General features: G+C 34.9%; 4 protein-coding genes across 7 annotated transcripts; all 4 read left to right on the top strand.

The window, feature by feature from the left end:
• The first annotated feature begins 925 nt into the window (after positions 1-925).
• LOC105646253 (putative serine/threonine-protein kinase-like protein CCR3) lies at positions 926-4,240 on the top strand. 4 transcript variants are annotated; one of them, XM_089723467.1, is made up of 4 exons: positions 927-1,354; positions 1,452-1,612; positions 2,385-2,496; positions 2,582-4,240. In XM_089723467.1, the coding sequence occupies exons 3-4, from the start codon at positions 2,410-2,412 to the stop codon at positions 4,079-4,081; spliced, it is 1,587 nt and encodes a 528-aa protein (XP_089579593.1). In that variant the 5' UTR covers positions 927-1,354; positions 1,452-1,612; positions 2,385-2,409; the 3' UTR covers positions 4,082-4,240. The 4 variants fall into 4 exon arrangements, with proteins under 4 accessions (XP_089579594.1, XP_089579593.1, XP_089579592.1 ...); XM_089723466.1 differs by having other exon boundaries at positions 1,440-1,612; XM_089723468.1 differs by lacking the exon at positions 1,452-1,612 and having other exon boundaries at positions 926-1,354.
• Positions 1,211-1,741, top strand: LOC149495913 (putative serine/threonine-protein kinase-like protein CCR3). The gene has a single exon (XM_089723277.1). The coding sequence runs from the start codon at positions 1,211-1,213 to the stop codon at positions 1,739-1,741; it is 531 nt and encodes a 176-aa protein (XP_089579403.1).
• Positions 4,241-8,118: 3,878 nt separating the features above from the next.
• LOC149495912 (proline-rich receptor-like protein kinase PERK13) lies at positions 8,119-10,213 on the top strand. Its single transcript, XM_089723473.1, has 2 exons — positions 8,119-8,387; positions 8,488-10,213. Exons 1-2 carry the CDS (start codon positions 8,304-8,306, stop codon positions 9,787-9,789), a joined length of 1,386 nt encoding a protein of 461 aa, XP_089579599.1. The 5' UTR covers positions 8,119-8,303; the 3' UTR covers positions 9,790-10,213.
• Positions 10,214-11,285: 1,072 nt separating this feature from the next.
• Positions 11,286-13,408, top strand: LOC105646222 (putative serine/threonine-protein kinase-like protein CCR3). The gene is made up of 2 exons (XM_089723470.1): positions 11,286-11,651; positions 11,739-13,408. The coding sequence occupies exons 1-2, from the start codon at positions 11,565-11,567 to the stop codon at positions 13,233-13,235; spliced, it is 1,584 nt and encodes a 527-aa protein (XP_089579596.1). The 5' UTR covers positions 11,286-11,564; the 3' UTR covers positions 13,236-13,408.
• Positions 13,409-13,516: the final 108 nt, after the last annotated feature.

Genomic DNA, 13,516 nt, shown 5'->3' with positions numbered 1-13,516 from the left:
ATGTAATTTGATATTTCTTTATGTTATTAATTAATAGTTTATTTGACATTTCTTTTGCTATAAATGTACATGTATGTTGAAATTTAATGATTTTATGTCATTTGTGTTTTAAGTAAGTTGTCATCACAACTTTAGTAAGTATGTGAATTATGAGCACCACTGAGTTTTATACTCAGCGCATTGATTTTTATCACGCGCAGGTTAAAGACTGTGGTTACTGCTCGAAGACTAGAAGAGTAGCAACAGAGCAGAAGTGACTATTGTGGTAGTAGTAGATTGAGATTTATGTAATTAAGAATTATGACATGTATAAGTATTCTATTTTCGGAGGTTGTATTATTTGAATTATAACTTAAGCATATCATTAGCAATTATGTTGGTGTATATATTTGGAGATAAACATAAGATTCATTAAATGATTGAATATAAAATATTTCAAGAGAGTTGGTATGATTAGTTTATTAAGACTTGATATATATACTGAATGCAATTAATTGATGAATATTAAAATGCTATTGAGGATTTATATAGTTATGAAAATATAGAAGTGCTGTTGTGTTATGATGATTATTTGGAGATGTTGGGAGTTTTTGTATTCACATGTTTGGCGAGCTCAGTTTTTAACGGGAAATTCTTACAGTATTTCTGTATGATTTTTCCCAATCTATTTTTCAAAAAAAAAAAAAGAATTAGAAAAGAAATGAAATGATTATCTAATAAAAAAAAAACATATTACTTGCTAAACTTGTGAATACTCAATTACTTCTAATTCATAATCTAATTTTATAATTTGTATGTTAAGTTAAGATGGTGTCTCCGACACTGTCGTCGGGTCTCATGGGATTGGACGGAGGGTGTTAGAAGCTGCTTTCGGGAGAATAGGAATCCTTTGACATAAAATAAACCATAGAGTAAAAACTACTTGATGTGCGGAGCCGTAGGGTATGTAAGTCTACGCCGTGTGGAGACAGACATTCATCGAAGTCCTTTTCTTCTTTAATTATATTCAGACCATATGCTCACAGAAGCACAAACCATCTGTTTCTTTCCTGTTCACTCTTTTGTTTCCGTTTCCCTTCTATCTTGGAAGTTTCAAATAACAAAAGTTAATTAACATTTGTTGGTTCTGATTCTTATAGGATATTGGCAATCTTAGCAGAGATTATGTCTGAATCTCTCCATATACATATCAAAGAAGAAGGTAACCACCATGAGAAGGCAAATAGTTCATGGAGGAATAAACTCTTTCAATATTTGGCTCGACGCAAATTGGACAGCAAAGGTCTCTGATTTTGAATTCTCATTATTAGACCCTGAATCCCCAACCTTTATTACACCACTCAAGGATTTACAGGTAAAATTTTCTTTTGATCATGAGTTCTATCAACGAAATTTAAGCACAGAGGACGATGTCTATAGCTTTGGTGAGGTATTATTAGAAATTTTAACAGGAAAAAGAACTCTCTTCAAGCATTATGATCATTTAACACCATCAGATCTTGTGGATAAGGTTTTAGATCCTAGGCTTGGTCCGCTCGAGGATAATAGCGCAGCAGCAGAGTTGGTGGCCCATACTGCAATCCGCTGTGTGAATTTGGAACCGAAAGATAGGGTGAGTATAATTGACATTGTTGCTAATTTGGATCAAGCTTTGTCTTTCTATGATAAGGACATTGTTGAGGATATGGATTTGTTGAAGGATGTGGATTTGCTTGGAGATTTCTCAGATTTCTTAATATGATTAATATATGATTTTATGTATGTTGTACTTGATCTTTGCACCAATCCAACATCCTTTTCTCTTCTTTTACTTATGGGACTTTGTTCACTCCATTAGCCAACATAAATACCTCATGTTGTGCTTGAATTTTAATATCAAGAAGTAAAAAAATACAATATCTTTACAAAGCTCTTTGTTGTTCTGGTTAATCTGGGGATCTGCTGTCCATAGGTGTTGTTGGGTGGAGCCAATATCTTCTTACTATCAAACGATTTACAAGTATAATGTTTGATAAAATGACTGAGAGAAAGAAAGAAAGAAAGAAAGAAATGCTAAAGATACAAGTGAACAGCAATAGTTTTAAGAAAAAGGACAAGCTGCTTTCGGGAGATTGTAATCCTTTGACATAAAAGACACCATAGAGTAAAACCTACTTAATGTGCGGCGCGGTAGTGTATGTTAAGTCTAGCGCACCTAAGTCTACGCCGTGTGGAGCCAGACATTAATCCAAGTCCTTTCTTCTTTAATTATATTCAGACCTATGCTCACAGAAGCACAAACCATCTGTTTCTTTCCTGTTCACTCTTTTGTTTCCGTTTCCCTTCTATCTTGAAGTTTCAAATAACAAAAATTAATTAACATTTGTTGGTTCTGATTCTTATAGGATATTGGCAATCTTAGCGGAGATTATGTCTGAATCTCTGCATATACATATCAAAGAAGAAGGTAACCACCATGAGAAGGCAAATAGGAAGGGAGATCACTTTAAGAATAAGGTTTAACCCTCGAAATCACATCAACAACAATGTTTTGGACAGAATTATTGAGTAGTAACTAACTGTTATTTCTGCTTCCAAACAGGTTACTAATCCGGAAAGCATAGTACTCATTGCAAACTTCATCTTAGAGCTTCCATCAGCTGTTTTTGACCAGTTATCTTCTGTGCATAAGCTCCAATTTGCATTACTTAGTATGTTAATCTCTTTCACAGTTTCGATCATTTCAATCGTTGATCTTGTTTACAAGGGTAGAAAAGAAAGATTTACTTTGATGAAGAGAGGGTTAATACCTTGGTTTTACTACCCATATCCTAATTTAAAACCTTTTGGAACATTTACTGATATTATAGGATTACTTTTTGCTATCTTTCAATGCTTTTTTGCAACAATAGCATATGCCTTTTTGTCTAGGCATTCTGATAATCCTATCAAAGTGTCTATTTTGCCTATAATCTTTGCCTTTGGTTTACTATACTCTAGACTTTCAAGAAATTATTATGCACAAAGAAATCTGAATCCAACCCAATTTGTAAGGAGATTGAATAGAGTAGAGGAATTTACTCTAGTTGAACTTGTTACTGCCACCAATAATTTCTCATTAGAGAGTAAGTTGGGAGAAGGGCGTTATGGCGATGTTTACAAAGGAAAACTGGCAGATGGTCGTGAAGTGGCAATCAAGAGAGAAATAACTCAACAGAGAAACAAATCTGAAGATGAACCAAGTGCTTTTGAATCTGAATTGACATTCATATCCAGGCTTCATCACAAACATTTGGTTAGACTTACTGGATATTGTGAAGAAAAGAATCAAAGATTTATAGTTTATGAGTACTTGAAAAATGGAGATTTATATAGCTATTTGCATGACGAAAACAATATTGACAAGGATCGTATTATGTTCGATTCTTGGAAAATGAGGATCAAGATTGCATTAGAAGCTGCTAGAGGTATTGAATATCTGCATAATTATGCAGTACCACCAATAATTCATAGAAACATCACGTCTCTTAACATTTTGCTTGACGGGAATTGGACTGTAAGAATTTGTGATTTTGTATTTTCATCGGTGGTTCTTGAAACTGAATACAGTGATGGGCAAAAGAAGGCAGCAGCAACGGTTGGATACACTGATCCTGATTACTACTGTGGTAATGTATTAACTGCAAAAAGTGACATATATTCTCTTGGAGTGGTGTTACTAGAACTTTTGACAGGCAAGAAAGCTATATTTAGAGATCATGACGATGGAGATATATCAAGAAGCCTAGTGGATTTTGTAGTGCCTAAAATTTTGGCCAATGAATTGGTCAAGGTTTTGGATCATAGAATAGGTCCACCAGAATCTGCTAATGAAGTAGAGGCAGTGGAAACGATGGCATATGCTGCACTCCATTGTGTAAATTCGGAGAGGAATAACAGGCCAAATATAGCGTTCGTTGTAGCTAATCTGGAACAAGCTTTGTCTCTTAGTCATGGTCGTATGGAGGATTATCTAGCGGGGGAAGGTGAAGGACAGCAGAATGGTGGATCAAATGAGACAAAGCCAAAGCTATTAAACAATGAAACAGAACATCATCAGTGATTCAAATGAAAGCTTAGGAAGTCGAAAAAGCAGATGCATGGGAAGAGGGTTTTGTAATTGAATGCCAAAATTTATAAATTCATTGAGACGTTCTGCTTCTTGTACTTTCTTTCTGTAAATAGAATCCTATTTTCTCCGGCTATAAGATTCTCCGGAGCAGATGCTGCACTTTTTAATACATTTCCATGGGGTAGTAAAACATAGAGTTTGTAGACTTACACTATTCGACAATATTAGTTGTTTATATAACGATTTAAATTAGAAGTGTTAGGTAAAAAAAACTTAAAATGGCAGAAAAAAAATTTATGTTAAACGTTAGAGAACTCTCTCGACCTCTAAAAGTCATGTTACTGAACATTATTATAATTAATAGAGGTGGAGTTTTGATTTGATCAAAACGCTAAAAGCTAAAAGATGTTATAATTGAACTCGAATAAATATGATTTACTCATTGTAACCTTATTGACAAGAGTATATTGCCAATTCCCTGCACCACCAACATACAAACAACACAAAACAGCAAGGCAGATGTTATTATGTCACACATCATTTTGAATCAAATAACCACACACCAGTTCACAATAACATCAAACACATTGAAAGGGCTTCACAAATTTTTACATCTCTTCCTGGGATGCTACATGGCATGGATTGCTAAGAGTCTCAAACAAAATCGAAGCGCATGAGGAGCTTTACTGAATTGTACTTTACTCCCTTCTGGTCATGGAGTGGAATTGCTAGAATCCCTCGACTTATTTCAGACACAGGAAGGCATGTTTGCCCACAAAGTCATCCTTTTCGGACATGTCATATTCATGAACCTCAATCCGAAGCAGAGCCAATTCTGGAATAGTTAATGGGAACTCAAACTCCTCGTTTCACACAGGTATCCAATTATCCTCTAGTGTCTTTGTCTTCTTCATTATAGTATCTGCAGGAACTCCAGCAATCCCTACCTGCACAGAAACAATGATCATTTTTATTAAAATTTTCTTTTCCCAATTTAGCTATCATAATTTCCAAAATCTCGATAAATGAGCATTGATTAAAATCATCTGGTCCAAAGAGGGACAAGCGTCAAAGAGAAAATTGTGCAGGATGATATTATTCAACAATTTGAACTTGTAAAAGTAAAATCGGTAAAAAAGACAAGTAATGAAATCTTCATTCCAATATGACCTTAATGATATTGTTTCATTTGAAACTCATAATGAATATAGCAGATACAGCAAAAGTAAATTAGTAAATAACGCATCACATAACACAAAGCAATTGGTATTTGTATTGCAATTCATCAATACAAACAAAATGTAGCGTTGGAAATGCAGTCATTAGATAGCCCAAACCGTGTACTTACCTCTTTCTTCAAGCCCCCATACCGGCATGATTTGGTCACCACAAGTCTGCAAGTTTCAATACATTGTCCTCGATGACATCTTTCATGGCAACTATGCAAACCACAGCTCAACATCTTATCTCAAGTACCACCACAAAGCGGAACAGCAACATCACAAGGCCTTCCTTCATACACTCTCTTACCACAAGGACAGGTCCTCTTCCCTTGCAGAGGACACTGTCCACACTCCCCTGAATGACAACCTCTTTCACAAACATGTTTCCCACATCCCAACAATTTCTCGCAAGGATTATCACATTGAAATTCCCTCTCACAACACTCCCTCTCCTCCTTCTTCCTTCCACAATGGCATCCATAAACGCTACGAGAGTGACACGGAGGACAATCTCCTTCATGGCATATCTCTTTACACCTATGAATCTTACAATCTAATAATTTGTTACAGGAATTGTGACAGGAAAACGATTTGAATCCACAACGTCTAACATCTTCAATTTTTCCACAAAAACACTTAGCTTTCACAAACTTAGGGCAAGAAGGGCACGGCCCAGGGTGGCGAAGCAACAAGCAGAAATGGCCACAATTATTCTTCAATGGACGTTCACAGATTTCACCACATGAATGTGGCAAAATCCACGGGTTATCACTCGGAGGATTTTCGAGTTTACCGCAAAAACAGAAGTAATTTTTAGGGATTTGAGACTTGCTATGTTCTGATCTGCATTTAGGACAATTCCAGGTGGAAGTTTCCGCCGCTTTTTCCGCCGAGATAGGGAGGCGCGTGGATACACGGTAGGCGGAGAGATCGGAGGCTTGTCGGGCCCAAGACTGGATGCAATGGAAGTGGAAAACGGCGTAACAGAGGGAAGTGCAGGACCAAGTGGGATCGGAAGGTTTGATCCGTTCGAGGCATATGAGACAAGATAAAGCGCCGGATGAGGAAGATGTGAGAAATGATTGGATCTTGGAGAGGTCGTGACGTGTTGGTGATGAGGTAGCGGATTGTAATTGGCTTTTGGTGTGCTCGAAGTAAGATTTGAACATGGAGTTTGAGTAGTCTGCGTGGCGGTGGGATTCGGTGTGTGAGTGATCGGAATCGGAATCTGAGTCGGAGAAAGGTGGCTGGTCGTTGGCGGAGGACATTTTTGGAATTTTGGGAAGTAACGCGAAGCGGGTTGAGTTGCGTTGGGTTTAGGTGGGATAGAGTTTTAAATTTGTAACAGGGTTATAAATTTCTCTAGAAATCAAATTTGTAACAGTTGTAAATTTCCTAAAAAATATCACATAAAATCACTAAAATTAAAAAAATAAAATAAAAATGTATAAAATTTAAAATTTTGTATTAGAATTACAAAAGTTTAAAACTAAAAGATTATGTAGATAAGGATAATGAAGAAGAAGAATTATTATTTTGTTTTGAAAACAAAGTTATTGATAATTTTTTTTTTATACTTGCATAAGGTATCGAGGCCCATGTATATTTAATGGTTGGTCTGGGAAGAGTTTACATTGCGAAAAATCGAATTCATAACCTAAGCCATTGTGATCAACACTGCAAGTGCTTTTTGCCGCTGAAATACCTCGTTCGAGTTAGTTATTGTTAATTTATATTTTTGTCATAAGATGGTTTGGTCTAGTTGGTTTAGTTGTGATTTATTCTAATAGATTTAAACTAACATTGAAAGAAACATTTTCTAATTATTTTTTTATTATTGTCAACTAGATGTGATCTCATTAGTCTTCTCATGTATGAGAAGAGGGGAAGGTCACAAGAGTTTATTAAGATTGCAGTGTTATTTCGATCTATTAAACATCCTAATGAATAAAAATAAATCATTACATATAAATATTTTACATGAAATCACAGTTTTGCTGGATAAAAATCTCTTATTAATATTGAAGACACGAGTTGGATTGAAGCAAGAAGCTTCTAATGGTCAAATATGAAATGAATTTACCAATCCACACTATATTTTGGTAAAGGTGGGATTGATAAACACATTTTCTATATAATTAACATCTCTAATGCTCAATAAATTATACATAACAAAAGTCCACACTCGCCTGGCTTAATCATTTTCAGTTTGCTTGTTATTTGTATCATCATTCGTCCATAATTCACACAAAAGCAAAATAATCTGAAAAAAGCAAAATAATTTTAAAAAATTAAAATTTTATTGAAAAAATAAACTAGCTAATTAATTAAAAAGATCTAATCAAAATATAAATAAGGAAAAGGATGTTTCTTTGACCTATTAGCTTTGATCCTCCCATTACTGATTAAAATATGCTATGAACAGTTATGTAATTTGTAGCAATTAATATTTCATACTAATTAATTATTCTCCAATATCTCACTCTTTTCATATTTAGCTGTATGGGTTATTTCCATTTTTTTATTATTTTTTTTTTTGTTTTATGTGTGTATATGGTATAACAATAAATAGATTAAGTAAAGAAAATTCATGATTTCAACTCTTCTATAGTCAAATATGGCGCTTTTGCCCAATATCAGACACCAAATTCTGTCGATAATAAAATTAGTAGAATTGTTGAATATGCTTTTACCTTGACTATACTTTAAATTTTGGTCATTTTTTTTTATTTTTTACTCTTCTTCATGTCCAAATTGGTCCACACGGGGAGAGAGAGAGTCGTAACGTACCTACTAAGTTTATTGCTTTTTATTTCTTTATATGCTAATTCAAATATGTAGGAAACATGTATTCATGTTTTCACATTTACATTAAGTTATAATATAATAATATAACCACTTAGGTTTGCTGGTTTGTTTTTCTTTTTATACTAATCTTTCTAAGCAGTGAGGAAAGAGAACTGCTTTTGGTTTTGTGGTTCTCCTGCGAGATGATGAGAAACAGACCTGAATCCGAGTCCATACCTGTTGAAGACGAAAATGACGATGAAATTGGCCATAATTTCAATTGGAAGGTAAAGTAAATACCTATAAATTTTATCAGTTATACATATATGTGCGCGCGCGTGTTTCTTTCAGCGTCTAATATATATGTATATTGGTATTTTCCAACAGGCTATTACTCTGGAGCAATATTTCCTTGTCGCGGACTGCATCTTCAAGCTTCCATCTGTTGTTTTTGGTCAGCTATCTTCCCCGGAACACCCTGGCTATGGATTGCTTAATATGGTACTATCTTACATAGCCTTCATCATTTCAATCATTTTCCTAGTTCGCGAGCGTCGACAAGGACCAGTTGCATTGAGATGGAGGTGTTTACCAAGAACATCTGCTGATATTGAATTCATTTGTGGTATAGCTGAATGTATTATTACATCAATAGCATATTTTAGGTATTTGTCTAGACATGTCGATGATCCTATCAGGATAAATGTCTGGCCTACTGTTTTTGCCTTTGTTGGATTGTACTGTAATTTCTCAGCAACTGCCAATCTTTCCCAAAGACCACGAAGTGTCCTACCGCTGACAAGGCAGTCCACCCCACAGACTACTGTGTCAATCCCACCACCACCACTGAGTACTGAGTCAATCCAACCACCACAGAATACCATGTCAACCGCACTTTTAAGCCCGCCTATCCCACAGAATAGGGAGACAACCTTTACTCTGGCCGAGCTAATTGATGCCACCAATAACTTCTCACCAAATAACAAGATTGGTAAAGGAAGCTTTGGTGTTGTTTATAGGGGCAAATTAGCTGATGGTCGTGAAGTTGCAATTAAAAGAGGGAAGACTGGTAGCTGGTTTCAAGAGGACGAGAATGGAAATAGTAGCTGGTTTCAAGAGGACGAGAATGGATTTAAATCTAAATTAGCGGTTTTGTCAAGACTTTGCCTTGAGAATTTGGTTGGGCTTGTTGGATATTGTGTAGACAGCGGCGAGAGACTTTTAGTTTATGAGTATATGAATAACAGCAGTTTGTCCTTCCATTTACATGAAGAGAATAGTAAGCAGTTCAATTTTTGGAAAATGAGGATAAAGACTGCATTAGATGCTGCTAGAGGAATCGAGTATCTTCACAAATGTGCAGACCCACCGACAATTCACGGAGATATCAGATCTTCTAATATTTTGCTCGATTTAAACTGGAAAGCAAGAGTTTCTGATTTTGGATCGTCATTGATGGATCGTGACTCTCAAAGCTATTATGATTTTATTGGTTATGATTCAAATGTACTAACCACAGACACGGATGTCTATAGCTTTGGTGTGGTATTATTAGAACTACTGACCGGAAGAAAAGCTAAATTTCAAGATGATTATGAACCAGGAAAGGCAAGAGAACTTGTGTATTTTATAAACACAGTTATTAAGAACTATAAGGCACTTTTTTGGGGTTGCCTGGCCAGTGCTTGATGATACGGACGAACTTAATAATAAGGTTTTGAATAAGGCTTTGGGTAGGGTTTTAGATCGGGCGGTTGCCCTGCCAGGGCCTGATGATAAAGACGCGCTGGAGTTGGTGTTCAAGACTGCACTTCGATGTGTGAATTCCATGCCAACTATGACTAACATCGTTGCTAATTTGGAGCAAGCTCTCTCATAGTGTTATTCTATGCCAAGATTTGCAAAGATTGCTGGTAGAAGGCCACAAACATAAATTTCATTGAACGAAGAAACATATTGTAGTTTTTTTTTTTTTTTTTTTTTGAAGAAGAAGAACATATTGTAGTTGATAAGGAGGATGTTTCAACTTAATGTATTTTCTCTTCTTAAACAATGTTAGGACATTCCCGTTGCAGTTTCCTATAAAATTTAGCTTTCAAAATCGACTTCACAAGGATTTGCAAGTAAAGTGTTTGATAACATGCTTCAAAGAAACAAGCTATTTAAAGTTAATTTTTAAAGTAATTTTATTAACTTACCAGTAAATCTTTTGATAAAATGCATGCCTGAACAAAATAATAAAGACATTAGTTGGATCACATAAATAATTTTCTACCCCTTGGAGCTTCAAAAAGCTTTAATGGTAGCTTTCTTTGTCATGTCCCACTTGTCAAAATGCGAAATAACAACTCATCGAAAATTTTCTCTTGAAGAGGGGAGGGTCAGGGGAAAGTGAAAAATAAGACGAGATTAAAAAAATATCAAAGCATTGATTTTGTCTAAATATAAAATAATTGAAGGTTGGTGACAAAGTTAAAATAATATTCACATAATAATTTTAGAAAGCTATGGAGAGTTTTGTTTTGTTGTAAAGCTTTATGTTGTTTAAATTTGTAAAATTCATTTAAAATTTTGAGTAATTCATTTATTCAAAACGAGGTATTACAAATACTTAAATTTCAATTTATGTAAATAAAAATAAATTGGTGAAAATAACTGTGGTCCAAAGGATTCAAATTCGAAACGTCTCACTTGTTACACAAGTGAAAAAACTAATCAAATCACTCTTCACATAATTCGAGATCTCTCGCTCCTCAGATAACTTCCATTGCTACAATATATAACCTCTACTATATCAACTAATATGGCTAGATAGAGCTCTAAACTAACAACAATTATTGTTTAAATGGTAGTGCCTGCTTGAACAACAATTGTGAATTTGTGATTGCATGATTTTTTTTTTTTTTTTTTTTGAACAGCATTAATATTATTGACTCTAACATAAATTTTTGGGATTCAATTTCATAATTTATTTTTGATTCAGTCCTAATATGAATTTTTAGGATACAATTAAAATGATAAGACGGGGCAAATGCAACTTTTCACATGCATATACAGTGCATTTTAGCTTTCAAAATCTGCTCTTGAATGATTTACAAGCCGAGTGTTTGACAAAATGCATGAAAGAAACAACAACAGCAACTGGTTAAAAAAAAAAAAGATAAGCTGCTTGAATATTTCTGGGAGATAAAGATACAACAGAAAAAAAAAATTTTAATGTGCGGAAGTATATTCGTAGTAAGGTTATAAATATATTATATCAAATACTGTATATGCTAAGTGTAGCCAGCTTTCTTGCAAATCCTTTTCACTGTAATTTATATTTGGAGCATATGACTGCTTGTTTCTTTCCTATTCGAGTCTTTGTTTCCATATTTCCCTCTATTAGTATTATTGACAACAAAAACTAATAAACATTTTTGGGTTTGGTCTGTATAGGAGATTAACAATCCTAGCAGAGAGTTATGTTTGAATCTCTCCATATACATGTCAACCAAGATGATAATGGCAGTAAGAAGGCAAACGACATGGCGAATCGCTTTGATAATAAGGTTTAATCCTACAAAACACAACAACAACAATAATGTTTTGGACAGAATTATTGAATAGTAACTAATTGTTCTTCTGCTTCCAAACAGGTTGCGATTCCGGAACGCATAGTCCTCATTGCGAACTTCATCTTGGAGCTTCCATCAGCTGTTTTTGACCAGTTATCTTCTGCGCGTAAGCCCCAATATGCATTACTTAGCATGTTAATTTCTTTCACAGTCTTGATCATTTCAATCATTGATCTTGCTTACAAGGGTAGAAAAGAAAGAGTTAAATTGATGAAGAGAGGGTTAATACCTTGGTTTTATTGCCCATATCCTAATTCAAAGCCTTTTGGAACATTTCCTGATATTACAGGATTAGTTTGTTCTATCTTTCAATGCGTTTTTGCAACAATAAAATATGCCTTGTTGTGTAGGCATTCTGATAATCCAATCAAAGTGTCCATTTGGCCTATAATCTTTGCCTTTTGTCTATTATATTATAGACTTTCTGGAAATTTTTATGCACAAAAGAATCTGAATGCAACCCCAATTGTAAGGAGATTGAATACAGCAGAGGAATTTTCTCTACTTGAGCTTGTTACTGCCACCAATAATTTCTCATTGCAGAACAAGATTGGAGAAGCGTGTATTGATGATATTTATAAAGGAAAACTATCAGATGGTCGTGAAGTGGTGATCAAGAGAGAAGACTTTCAGAGGAACAAATTTGAAGAGGAACTAAATGCTTTTGAATCTGAATTGACATTCTTGTCAAGGCTTCATCACAAACATTTGCTCAGGCTTGTCGGGTATTGTGAAGAAGAGAATGAAATGCTTTTAGTTTATGACTACTTTAAAAATGGATCTGTATCTAGCAATTTGCATGGCAAAAACAATATTGAGAAGAATAGTCTTGTATTCAAGTTTTGGAAAATGAGGATCAAGATTGCATTAGAAGCTGCTAGAGGGATTGAATATCTGCACAATTATGCGGTACCACCAATAATTCATGGAAACATCAAGTCTTGTAACATTTTACTTGACGACAATTGGACAGTAAGAGTTTCTAATTTTCGGTTTTCATTAATGGGTCCTGAAAGTAACTGCGGTAGCAGGCTAAAGAAGGCACCAGGGAAGGTTGGATGCACAGATCCTGAGTACTACAGTGGAAATGTATTAACTGCAAAAAGTGACATATATTCTCTTGGTGTGGTGTTACTAGAACTTTTGACAGGCAAGAAAGCTATACTGAAGGACGATGATAATGGAGATATATCAAAAGGTCTAGTGGATTTTGTAGTGCCTAAAATTTTGGCCAATGAATTGGTCAAGGTTTTGGATCATAGGATGGATCCGCCAGAACCTGGTAATGAACTAGAGGCAGTAGAAATGATGGCGTATACTGCACTTCATTGTGTACATTCAGAAGGGAATAACAGGCCAAACATAACAAGTGTCGTAGCTAATCTGGAGCAAGCTTTGTCTCTAAGCCATGGTAGTATGGAGGATTATCAACACTGGGAAAGTGAAGGACAGCAGAATGGTAGATCAGAAGAGACAGAGCCAGAGCTACCAAACAATGAAACAGAAGAACATCAATGACTTAATTTGAAGTTTTAAAAAGACAAAAAGCTAATGGATGGGAAGAGGTTTTTGTAATTGAATGCACAAAATTTTCCAATTTCATTGGCAAGTTTTACTTCTTGTACTTTTCTTTTGTAGGATTCAGTTTCAAAATGGAATTATCTAGAACAAATATAGTTCAGTTTTTAATATATTTCCACTGGATATGCATTTTGATGGAGCTATCAACTTGCGTATTTAGGATACAGTTAAAACAGCTGAGACTCAGATGAATCCAATTAGTCACATCCATAATTAAT

This window comes from Jatropha curcas, chromosome 6, assembly GCF_041381405.1.
Source record: "Jatropha curcas cultivar XTBG-Jc1 chromosome 6, XTBG_Jcur_1.0, whole genome shotgun sequence".
NCBI classification, from domain to species: domain Eukaryota; kingdom Viridiplantae; phylum Streptophyta; class Magnoliopsida; order Malpighiales; family Euphorbiaceae; genus Jatropha; species Jatropha curcas.
Note: the sequence above shows the minus strand (reverse complement) of the source record. Positions and strands in the feature narration are given on the sequence as shown.